We start from the raw sequence: 12,889 nt of genomic DNA, 5'->3' as shown, positions 1-12,889 counted from the left end.
TTAATAAAGTTCGATTTTTCACATACCAAAAATATGCACTATTAGGGTTTATTGAAGATTCACTCTAACTGAGTAATCTTGTAAAAATCCTGATTACCATATGCCAGTTTGCAAGATTATGTCCAAAATTCTGATCACACAAGGGCACCTGCAGAGTTGGAACTCAAACAGTCTTCAGGAAAAGCACTTTGTTATCAACGCATCATCAGTTTATATTGTTGACAATGGATATTAACTCCTGTTATTTTGGGTTTTTAATTAAAAATTGCCGTTAGTTTAGCTTCATCTTGTCAGCTTGGTTTTATTATACTTGTATGAAGTGATACGTGTTTACATTAACAATATTTTTAGACTGTAATTTTCCATTAACTGTATTTCATGCCCTGTGACTGAAGTACAAAACAATCATCCCTTTTGCACAGCAGATATATACATAATGTAGCCTTACCCTCAGTTTTGCTTGAATATATTCCTATTAATTTGTCCTATTTAAATAACATGTAACACACCATCAAATACATATTATAGAATAGTTGGTTTAAATTTTATACCAGTGTTTCACTCAAAATAATGTATATAAATGTATACTATAATTGTTTATATTGCTTTCTAATTCTCCATTATCATTGTTCTGTTTTTTCACAGGAATGTGGAAAGAGCTACCCATCGTAGCTTATGGGGTCAGTTATCCCACTTAAGTGGGCAGAGGTTTAAAAGGTTAAAGATTCTCAGCTTTACATAATTTTTTTAACCGTTTTTTCCTCCCTCTTAGGAAAGTGACAACGCAGTGGGCTCTACAATGATGAGTTGGAATACAGTCGAAAAGCCTTTAGGTACAAAATCTACAAATGCCATGGAGACCAAAAGTTTCAATAAAAGGGATCGTGAGTTAGCCGTTTCTCCCATTCATAACAGCAGTGCCGATCCTGCCACTGGAAACTCGTGTGGAAACCTTGCTGAAAAATGTTCTTCTGGGGAAGTTTCTTGGGAAGCAAGAGAACTGAATGTAAATAATATTCATCTGGCTGCTGACACAAGCCAGTCTGGTTACCATCAGTCACATCAATGTGCTGTGGATTCCAGTGGGGTGACTGAAGAACACCTTGGGAAAAGAAGTTGTAAAAGAAGTTTTGAGTTAGTTGACTCCAGTCCTTGTCAGGAAATTATACAGAATAAAAAAAATTGTATCGAGTATAAGAGTAGTAATGAAATGAGAGATGGTTATGTCAATCAAAGGACAGGCTTAACAGCTGAAGTCCAGGACCTTAAGCTGTCGGTATTCAGAGATCAGCAAAATGACGGTGCTAATAAGGAGAACATGGACAATTCTTTCATTGATAAGCAACAAACCCCAGAAAAATCACCTGTCCCAATGATAGCAAAAAACCTTATGTGTGAACTGGATGATGAGTGTGACAAGAATAGTAAGAAAGACTACTTAAGTTCTAGTTTCCTGTGTTCCGACGATGATAGAACTCCTAAAAGTATTTGCATGGACTCTGATTCATCTTTTCCTGGAATTTCCACCATGGAAAGTCCATTAGGACGGCAGTCCTTAGATCCAGATAAAAGCATCAAAGAATCCTCTTTGGAAGAATCAAATATTGAAGACCTACTTTCTGCATCCCCCAGCTGCCAAGAAAGCACCTTGCCGAGAGGTGATGAGAGTCCTGCCGTCCAGGACAGCAACCGAAAAATGTTAGCTCCTTCTTTGGAGGCGTTGAAAACATTAACCTCTAAAAGAAATGCTGTGGCTTTTCGGAGTTTTAACAGTCATATTAATGCATCCAATAGCTCAGAACCATCCAAAATGAGCATTACTTCTTTAGATATGATGGATATTTCATGTGCCTGTAGTGGTTCATATCCCATGGCTATAACCCCTACTCAAAAAGAAAGATCCTACATGCCATATCAGGTATGTGATCACTTGCTAATATTCTGTCCTTTATATTTTAGAAAAATAAACTATTAAGGCCAGACACTTGCCTGTCAGCTAGACTATATAATATTAATCATATAGTTTTGTTTTGCTTGTTGGGAATCTATGGCTCCTTGGAGGTTTTAGTACAGAAAGGTAAAGCAGGTAGCAGTGTTTATCATTCTTAACTGCAATGCCTCCTTCATTTGTACTGTTCTGTATACTTTCACATATTTACATATCACGTTTACATATTTACAATCACATATTTTCACTTGATCACAGCAACTCTGAGATACAAAATTAAAGTCCATCTACCTTACTGCCTTTTAAGGACATATTTAGATGATCTCTTTCCTTTACAGAAGAAAGTTGAAAAATAGATATTTCAAATCTTTTTTTTTTCCTAAACCTTTATCTTTTTAAACCCAAAGTTTCATTTTTGCCTCCTTCCTTCAGAGAGACATCATAATACAGAAAGTGTAAACCTCGACTGTAGGGTTACAAGACTTGAGTTTTCTATTTAGAACTTACTGAGTGACTTAGAAGTCCTTATCTTCAGAGCCTCTGTCTGCCGTTTGTCTGTAAAATATAATGACACCTGTCCTGCTGGTCCCACAGAGTCCTTGTGAGACAACAAAATACCTTAAAACCATAAATGCCAGTTAGCACGAGAGGTTATTTATGTGTAGTTCTGTTGTGTGCATTGTCCTAGTAATTCACTCATTTGTCAGCCACAGCCTCCCTCTGTGACTGCTCTCAAGCTTGTATTGATCCATCCTATCAAGAATTTTTTCCTGTGGATTTTTTTCATTGTTTCTTGCATTTCCAGCTCTTACTGAAATCATTGGTGTTATCTAAGCTATTGAATTTCATTATTATAATTGGGGCTTTTTACAATAGGACTTTTCATAATTATAATTAGTTACAAGGCCATTTTCAAAACTGATCAAGTATTTGAGTGTATCTTTTATGTCCAGCAGCCTAGCTTTTCTTTTGTTTTAGCATTTCTGTTCACTGTAAAAGGAATTAAGATATTTATTGTGTCTTAAACTCTTTTGAAATTAGCAGACCCCAGATCAGGTCAAGTCAGGAACTCCATACCGAACTCCAAAGAGTGTGAGAAGAGGGGCGGCCCCCGTGGATGGTGGGCGAATTCTGGGAACTCCAGACTACCTCGCACCAGAGCTGCTGTTAGGCAGGGCCCACGGTAAGGCATGCACATCTTGTGTTTTTGAAGTATCACTATGTTTTCTTCTGAGATAAATTGTTTTAAATTTCTTTAGTACTTAGATTGCATAAGGTAAAAGAAAATGAACTTGTGCAATACTCTTTTCTCACATATATGGCCCTTTATTATAGGAAAGAAGACATGCAGCCATTTGTTCTTGGCCTGCTGGTTTAGTCTCAATGATCCAGAGAAGTCCCGCCTTCCACCCCCCTCTACTGTCTTTGTTCTAAATGTCTCCCCAGGTCTATTTTAGTTTGGGTTCAGGAATAGACAGTTGGGCCTACACTAAGATCCCGCATGCCACGAGGCCAAAAAAAAATCTGTCTCTGATCCTGACTTTCTCTAGGCAGCAGACACGTGGCCAAAGTACCTATTCTGTATTCTACTGTCATTCAGTTGCTATGTATCAGAGCTCGACTTGTCCTCTAGCTTGCTCTTCCTCTGTTCCATCTCTCTGTTCACCATCTTCATGGTGACATAAACATTGTCCCTACCTTCAGGCATTTAAATCTGATGAATTACATCTCTGCAGTGTGTCTCCTCACTTTTTCATCTCTGCCACTATTCCATGTAAGAACCTCATCTTTCCCTTTCCTTCATTTAATAACTTTCTCTTTGATCTCCTCAACTTCATTCTCTTTTTTGCTATCACTGCCACCAGACTTTCCCTTTTAAAGCATAATAGAGTTCATGCTACTCTTCTCCTTGAAACAGAGGAGGTGTTTGGCTTGGTGGCTCCTTCCTACCTGCAAAAAGAAAGCCAGATCACTGATTCGAGGTTCTGAGCTCTCATGCTAGTCTCGTCTCTCAGTTAGTCTCTTTATAGGCCTTATCTTCCCATTTTACTTAGACACATTTATTTTCACATTTTCCTTATTTTGCACAACTGTTTTGCCTTAGTAGGGTTTTTTCTTTTTTTGGCTGCGCCGTGTGACATGTGGGGTCTTGGTTCCCCAACCAGGGATTGAACCTATGCCTTCTGCAGTCGAAGCGCAGGGTCCTAACCACTGGACCGCCAGGGAAGTCCTGTTTTGTTTTGCCTTAGTTTAGAAAAGCCAGTCCCCAGTCACCTCCCTGTCAAATTTCTTCTCATCTGCTCATCAGTTCAAATGTCACCTCTTCCATAAAGCATCCCTTGATCAATTATGGAGAACTAATTATTCACTGCTGTATCTAGAGTCTGAGTTCTCCTTGTGCATAGCCCTCCAGAAGAGCTCCTTGGCAGCCCTCACTCACCCTTGTCAATAATCTCTACAATGTTGAAAGCAGACACATTTAATATTCCCCTTTCTTTATCCGCCAAAGCATCTTAAGTTCCTCTGGGCACTTAACTAGTTTTGGTACTTTGTCCTTTTTGCTAAGTCACAGATTTGCCAGCTCATTTCCTATATTATAATTTACATTTTCTCCAACTTAGGATACAATATGAAAGTAAACCTCAAATGTAAAGATTTACTTGATAAGATCTTGCCACTCTTTTAGTGGGACATGTAGTTAGTTATCTTAGCTAGCTAGTGAAATATTCTAAAATTTTTATTTTCTATAAAAGTAATTTGATACATAGTGTTTAAAATAAATAATAGACAGCAATTTATAATTTTAAAAAACAATTCCCTGCTCTCTAACCTCTTCCCTGGAATCCCAGGCCCCAGAAACACTCACTTGGGCTCTTTAGTTTTCTAATTCCAAACATCCTACTGAGACCTCTGATGCCCTCCATGTCTTCCCTTCAGCCAAGGGGACTTAGGGACCCTGGCCTGAGTTTCCACAGCTTCTTGTGCATGTTTGTTTCAGCTCTTTTAAAATTGTGTTAAAATTACCTGTATTGTCTCTCCCAGAGTAGGGTGTTTTCTCCTTGGGGAAAGCTGTCTTCCTCATCTTTGTATCTCTTATATCTGGCACAATACCTGGCTTCTAATTCAATGAATGATGTGAGAATGAACTCATAACTTTAAGACAATGTACCTAACTCCTGTTTTCTTACATGCAGGATCTCTGACTTTGGGTGAGTAAATTTCTCCATAAAGGAACATGGCAAAGCACATTTAACTGAACAAAGTCTAACTAGATCACATTGCATATAAAATATTTTTTCATTTCAGCTCATTTATGAACTGTCTTCTGTCTTCTGAGCAGGAAGACATCCAGAGAAATTGCTCTTCTCTGTGAAAACAAATGTAGGCATGTGGCATTTTTTTATAACTTTTAAAGGTAGCAGAGAGTGTGGATATAGCTTTTTCTATTGCAACTGAAGAAATAGGCTTGATAAAAATATTAATATTAGTGGCTACAAAAGGGCTTGAATTTTCTAAATCATTCAATTCTATTATTATTAAAAAATAGAAAGGAATTAACAGTATCAGTTTACAAATTAAAGAAGCAGGTTTTAAATTAGAAAGCCAGTAGTATAAAACAACTTTATTCTATATCTCTGGCTAATGATATATATTATAATTGATTTATTTTATAGTTGATAATATGATTTATCACAATACATGATCTTATTAGACTTTGACTCAATTATATGGGTATGTATGACATATCCATGGAGAAATCATGTATGTTTTGACATGACATGAGTACATTTTTGGCTGAGCTGGGAAAAGGGTCCTAATTTCTAACCTAAGTAAAATAAATTAAAATGCACATTTTTTCCTGATTTCCCCCTACTTTTCTGTTATTTGGTTATATTATCTGAGCTGTTGGAATAATTCTTTCTCAGTGCTGCTTAAAAGCCTACTAACCGAGGTGTTTTGTATATTTTTATAGTGATTACTATAGAAATAGAAGCCTAGAGACTGTTTGTACCTTGTGTTCCTTAGGGAAGATTGGATTACGTGGCTTGCAGATGAAAAGGCACTCTAAATGCATGTGATTATTTTTTCTAATGGCATATTCCATGATGCTTTCCTACTTGTTTTTTTTCTTTCCTACTTGTTTTAAAATGAAATGGTGGTAGTTGCTTAACCACAGTAATGAATTTTGTGAAATTGATTTTTTTAAACATCTTTATTGGAGTATAATTGCTTTACAATGGTGTGTTAGTTTCTGCTTTATAACAAAAGTGAATCAGCTATACATACACATATATCCCCATATCTCTTCCCTCTTGCGTCTCCCTCCCACCCTCCCTATCCCACCCCTCCAGGTGGTCACAAAGCACCAAGCTGATCTCCCTGTGCTATGCGGCTGCTTCCCACCAGCTATCTGTTTTATATTTGGTAGTGTATATATGTCCATGCCACTCTCTCATTTTGTCCCAGCTTACCCTTCCCCCTCCCCATGTCCTCAAGTCCATTCCCTAGTCGGTCTGCGTCTTTATTCCTGTCCTGCCCCTACCCTAGGTTCTTCATAACCATTTTCTTTCTTTTTAGATTCCATATATATGTGTTAGCATACGGTATTTGTTTTTCTCTTTCTGACTTACTTCTCTCTGTATGATAGACTCTAGGTCCATCCAACTCACTACAAATAACTCAATTTCGTTTCTTTTTATAGCTGAGTAATATTCCATTGTATATATGTGCCACATCTTCTTTATCCATTCATCTGTCGATGGACACTTAGGTTGCTTCCATTTCCTGGCTATTGTAGATTGTACTGCAATGAACATTGTGGTACATGACTCCTTTTTTTTTTTTTTTTTTGCGGTATGCGAGCCTCTCACTGTTGTGGCCTCTCCTGTTGCGGAGCACAGGCTCAGCGGCCATGGCTCACGTGCCCACCGCTCCGCGGCATGTGGGGTCTTCCCGGACCGGGGCACAAACCCGCCTCCCATGCATCGGCAGGCGGACTCTCAACCACTGTGCCACCAGGGAAGCCCCCTGCATGACTCCTTTTGAATTATGGTTTTCTCAGGATATATGCCCAGTAGTGGGATTGCTGGGTCATATGGTAGTTCTATTTGTAGTTTTTTAAGGAACCTCTATACTGTTCTCCATAGTGGCTGTATCAATTCACATTCCCAACAACAGTGCAAGAGGATTCCCTTTTCTCCACACCCTCTCCAGCATTTATTGTTTGTAGATTTTTTGATGATGGCCATTCTGACTGGTATGAGATGATACCTCATTGTAGTTTTGATTTGCATTTCTCTAATGATTAATGATGTTGAGCATTCTTTCATGTGTCTGTGGCAATCTGTATATCTTCTTTGGAGAAATGTCTGTTTAGGTCTTCTGCCCATTTTTGGATTGGGTTGTTTGGTTTTTTTGATATTGAGCTGCATGAGCTGCTTGTAAATTTTGGAGATTAATCCTTTGTCAGTTGCTTCATTTGCAAATATTTTCTCCCATTCTGAGGGTTGTCTTGTGAAATTGATTTTAAAGAGTAATTTTCAGGCAAATTTAGTTCTAGACTAGAGTCTCAATTCTAAATTTATATTGAAGTTAATCATTTTTGGACTGAAATTAACCTTTGCTTAGGAAATTTTGTTCATAGATGTATCTAAACAAGCGTATAAACCAGATTATAAGGTCATGTTTAAAATAATTGTCTAAAATGTCTTTGTATACAAATGATGCTTCCAATGAAGATTTTATTTAGAAATCAGTTTTACCTGGGCGTGGGATGAATTGGGAGATTAGGATTGACATATATACACTACTGATACTATGTATAAAGTAGATAATTAATGAGAACCTACTGTATAGCACAGGGAACACCTATGAGAAGGAAATCCAAAAAAGAGGGGATATGTGTATATGTATAGCTGATTTACTTAGCTGTACAGTATAAACTAACACAATATTGTAAAGCAACTATACACCAATAAAAATTTTTAAAAAAAGAAATCAGTTTTACCCATTCATTAAGACTTATCTTCTAATTACCTCCTCAAGCAATAGTTTGAATGAATATTTTTCGTTAAACTATTTTGTCCCTCTATGTTCTTAAAAGGAATAAAGCCACATTAAAACCTTCTGTAAGGGGACTTTCCTGACAGTCCAGTGGTTAAGACTCTGTGCTTCCACTGCAGGGGGCACGGGTTTGATCCTGGGTTGGGGAACTAAGATCCCACATGGTGTGTGTGGCAAAAACAAAACATAACAAAAAAACCCTCTGTAGGTAAGGCTTTCCCTAGTTAGCAGGTTATCCTCCAGTTTGCATTAATATTACTACCTCATCTCATTCCTTTGTGAAACGAGTGGGCTATAGAATCATCTGAATGTTATTGTTTCCTGATTTGAAATACTCTTTTAGAGAATAATTTTTAGATTAAATGCATTCCTTGGTTGTGTTTTAGGATTTAGCACAAATAAGTATCCAGAATATCAGAGGTTATTAATAACTTTTTAAACTTTTTTTTAACTAGCCATGTTAATTGCTAATCTAAATGTCTGTTGGGCTGGCCAAAAAGTTCGTTTGGGTTTTCCATATCATCTTATGGAGCCCACTATTTTCCAAGAAAGTAATTACCACATTGCCTAAAGGAAGTAATTTGGGTCTTTGCACGTTTGGAAGCCAGAAGAAAGCCTTAAGGAAATGAGCCTTTGGGTCTTCATTGTGCCCAAATATCCACAGTTAATGTTTTAGTTGATCAAACATTTATAGAAAATGCTTGCAAGTTCAGCTGCTTCCTCTTAAATTCCAGGTCCTGCAGTAGACTGGTGGGCACTTGGAGTTTGCCTGTTTGAGTTTCTAACAGGAATTCCCCCTTTCAACGATGAAACACCCCAGCAAGTATTCCAGAATATTCTGAAAAGAGGTGATTCTTTTTCTCCTATTAAGATAGATTCATTTATCTCATTTATCTCTGTGTATTATTGTCTTGAGCAATGATTAACAAGTTTATTTGTATTTATAGATATCCCTTGGCCTGAAGGTGAAGAAAAGTTATCTGATAATGCTCAAAGTGCTGTAGAAATACTCTTAACCATTGATGATACAAAGAGAGCTGGAATGAAAGGTAAGGTTTTGTGTTAGTTAACTTTTACCCTTGATTTGTTGAGCCAGACTACTGATTTAGCTCAGTAGTTGCGGCTCGTGGGCTTCAGTAGTTGCGGCTCGTGGGCTCTAGAGCACAGGCTCAGTATAGTTGTGGTGCACGGAGTTAGTTGCACCGCGGCATGTGGGATCTTCCCGGACCAGGGATCGAACCCATGTCCCTTGCATTGGCAGGTGGATTCTTAATCACTGTGCCACCAGGGAAGTCCCTGGTATCATTATTGATTATCAAATATTTTTATGGACTTTGACTCCCTGTTGCATTCTTCACAGCCAGGTTGCCTCAAAGAAGACAAAATTGGTGCATTGTGGCCCATTCAAAGGTTCTTTCCAGTGCAGGAAACTCCAATTAATTTTAAAACCCAATTTTCAAAACTCCAGTAAATCTCATTAGCAGCTGCCTTTTTGTCACAATGTATATATAGAGACAACTAAGCACTGTGTCTCAGAATGCATTTCCATGTGAAGTAGGGTATATTACTAAATGGACTTTAGTAATATGTCATTCACATCAGCTTCTAGTTGTTCCCTCCAATGAGGTCAACAGTTTATTTATTTAACAAATCCTATAGAGTGACTTCTAGGTGCTAGGCAGTGTTTTCGTTTCAGGCACTGGAGGTATCCTAGGGATGAACCAGACACATCCCTGTGCTTAAGTTCTAGAACTTACATTCTAGTGGAAAGACAGGAAGTAAACAAACAGTCATAACATAACACCATCTATTGGTAAGTACATGAAGAGAGAAAGCAAAGTGAGAGGGTACAAAGTGAAGGCAAGAGATTTATATTTTAGATGGGGTGGTCAGGAAGACCTGAAGAGTAGAATCTGAGCAAAAACTTATGTAAAGTGAGAATGCAGACATTTGAAAACCAAGCTCTAAAAATTGCTTTAGGGGACTTGCCTGGTGGTCCAGTGGTTAAGACTCCAAGCTTCCACTGCAGGGGACACAGGCTCGATTCCCTGGTCAGGGAACTAAGGAACTAATATGACAAAAACATCATACAGTTTTATTTTTATTTTATTTTTATTTTGGCTGCAAGGTATGGCCAAAAAAAAATAATAATAAAACAAAAAATTAAAATAATAAAAATAAAGATTGCTTTAGAACAGCCTTCTCCACTGCTGATGATTTTGCTCCCCAAAGGACATTTGGCATTGTCTGGAGACATTTTTTGGTTGTCACAACAGTTGGGGGCATCTAGTAGGTAGAGGCCAGGGATTCTGCTCAGCATCCTACAGTGCACAGGACAGTCCCTACTACAAAGAATTATCTGGTCCCAAAGGTCAACTGTAACAAAGTTGGGAAACCGTTGTTTAGAAAATGGCTATAATGCTCTGTAACTTGCTCAGTACATTCTTACCAGTGACCTCAAATTTTTGTTCATTAGTTAAATGAACAGTTTACCTAGTGAAGCAGATAGGGGTATTCTTCAGTTAAGAAACAGTTGTTTCAACAACTGTTTATTTAGTTAATCTTAACCTAGATTAGAATTCTTTTGCAGATTCAGTTTAAATAAATAGTTATGATGAGAGGATCACAAAGCATCACATCACATCCAGATATCCCAGTTCGAGTTAATACTACAAATAACTCTAAAGTAACACATGCTTGAACCGTTGAGACAAATAAATTCTCTAAATGTGCATTATTTTTGCTCTTTTATCCCTTTTCCTACCAGTCTTTTAGTTTATGGAAAATCCATCATATATACATATTGATTTTCCAGCCCATTACCCCCAATACAGACAAACAATTCTTTCCTGTCTGTGTAGTCGTCTCCTGATATTTTCCTTAAATTTGATTGCTTTTTTGGTTTGTATACTGCCTTAATTGACACTTCATTTTTTTGCTGTCTTTATTGTTGCCTAATGAAGTGAATAGTTGAGGAGAGGGGTGGCTATGTCTCCCAACTAAATACCTGTGTGATCAAAAGAGATTTCATTTTACTAGATAGAAGGAAAATGTAGTTAAGGAGGAAGGCGAACTTGAGATTTTGTAAGTGGAAGCAGTAGACTTGGATGTGGCCATACTGCTGGGCGGCTGGTGTGTTGTAGAGGTGCAAGTCAGTGAAATCAAAGAAATCAAAGAACCAGGAAGAGAAAGCATGTGTCAGAAATATCACCAGTGTGTATGTTGAAATTACCAGGAAGGATAAGGATGGAGCACAGGGAAGAGAGCAAGGGACTGGAGGATGAGCTTCCTGCTGAAGTAATCTAGGGTGACGATGCTGAGGATTACAGAGAACAAAGCAGGTGGCAAGGAATTGGAATGAGAAGTGGGGCATTAATCATGGAAGATTAGGATTAGTGGTGTGGAAGCCGTGTCGGGGAACAGGAAGTAGGCCAGGCTGTCTTCTCTCATCGAGTCAGGGATTCTGAGAGAAGATGCAGGCAGTGAGAAAGATAAGCTTCTGTTAAGGCACCTGTCATATGCCAAGTGACATACAGAATGACACTGTGTGCTGTTGGGAAGTATGTGGTTGAAGAAAGAGAGAGATGTTTTTAAAATGTCTGTGAAACGGACATAGTAAACCAGGGCAAGCTACATGTGAGACAGTCTCTCTTTAATTCCTGTAAAATAGGACTTTGGTAATGGTGTCATAATATTGCTTTGTTTGATATTTTTCCTAAGAGTTGAAACATCATCCTCTCTTCAGTGATGTGGACTGGGAAAATCTACAGCATCAAACGATGCCTTTCATACCCCAGCCAGACAATGAAACTGATACATCTTATTTTGAAGCCAGGAATAATGCCCAGCACCTGACAGTATCTGGATTTAGCCTATAGCACATAAATTTTCCCTTTAATCTAACCTTGCCTTATAGGATAAGCTAGCATAATTACATACGCCTTAATACTAGATTGATCTAAGGGGGGAAAAATCATTATTTTACCCAGATCAATGAGCTTTTCATGTATGTTACAGCTTCCACAGCATTAAAAGGCTATCAAGAACATAATCAGTAATTTATCTTAATCTCAGAGTTGTACATAGATCTTCAAAGCTTTTTTCAACGTATTTATTTTGTTAGTGCACTTTATGAAAATTAATGCTTTAGTAAAACTAGAAACATGACCACTTTAGAGAAAGAGTGAGCCTCGAGCTTGATTTTCTTTCTCATCTGTTCATCTCAGTCCACCATTCAGTTTGGTGTTAATATGACAAAAACATCATACAGTTTTATTTTAGTGTAATTTATCTGTACCTGATAGCCTGCAAAAGCCAATCATTTAAGGCTGTAACTGTGACCTCAAAAATGCAGTTGGAAAATTCCTTCATTCAGTAATATAACTCCTTTCGGGAATGAGGAATAAACAAAAGGACGAGGGTTTTGGCTTATTTTGCTATGAATACAGTTTTGCTGCCTTGACTGCTTCTGGTGCTTTTTCTACAATACATATGTATTTAAAATAGTACTGGAGAGCTCAGGTGAGATATACTGTAGCAATTTTAACAGCTTGTTCAATTTTAACAAAAAATGTAATGGTTTACATTTTTAAATAATTTGCTTAAAACATATGCAGCATTACCAGAATAGCCGGATTCTTTTAAAAAAATAACTAACTTACTTTCACTTAATAAATATAATTGTAACATACTTCGATATATTCTCTGTCAACATCATTCTTTTAAATATAGATACACTACGATTCAGCTTCACAAGTCATATCTTAAATTCATTGAGGTTTTTTGCAGACTTACCCCCCAAAAGAGAAAAGTTCAAATTTAAATGTACCATGTGTAAATTTTCTGTTAATCTATTAAATACTATTGTTCCTTTTGCAA

At 37.5% G+C, this 12,889-nt stretch overlaps 1 protein-coding gene across 4 annotated transcripts in view; it reads left to right on the top strand.

Annotated features, from left to right (window-relative positions):
• MASTL (microtubule associated serine/threonine kinase like) overlaps positions 1 to 11,968 on the top strand; it is a 32,551-nt gene extending 20,583 nt beyond the window's left edge. The window contains exons 8-13 of one of the 4 annotated variants that reach the window (XM_024734171.1): positions 773 to 1,918; positions 2,990 to 3,131; positions 5,143 to 5,157; positions 8,746 to 8,859; positions 8,959 to 9,060; positions 11,732 to 11,968. In XM_024734171.1, the coding sequence (XP_024589939.1) occupies positions 773 to 1,918; positions 2,990 to 3,131; positions 5,143 to 5,157; positions 8,746 to 8,859; positions 8,959 to 9,060; positions 11,732 to 11,889 (1,677 nt within the window). In that variant the 3' untranslated portion in view covers positions 11,890 to 11,968. The remainder of the gene's footprint in view (positions 1 to 772; positions 1,919 to 2,989; positions 3,132 to 5,142; positions 5,158 to 8,745; positions 8,860 to 8,958; positions 9,061 to 11,731) is intronic. The other 3 variants (XM_024734169.1, XM_024734170.1, XM_024734172.1) reach the window with 3 other exon arrangements.
• Positions 11,969 to 12,889: the final 921 nt, after the last annotated feature.

This window comes from Neophocaena asiaeorientalis, unplaced genomic scaffold, assembly GCF_003031525.2.
Source record: "Neophocaena asiaeorientalis asiaeorientalis breed wild unplaced genomic scaffold, Neophocaena_asiaeorientalis_V1.1 scaffold120, whole genome shotgun sequence".
In the NCBI taxonomy this organism is placed as follows: domain Eukaryota; kingdom Metazoa; phylum Chordata; class Mammalia; order Artiodactyla; family Phocoenidae; genus Neophocaena; species Neophocaena asiaeorientalis.
This window is presented reverse-complemented; position numbering and strand designations above follow the sequence as displayed.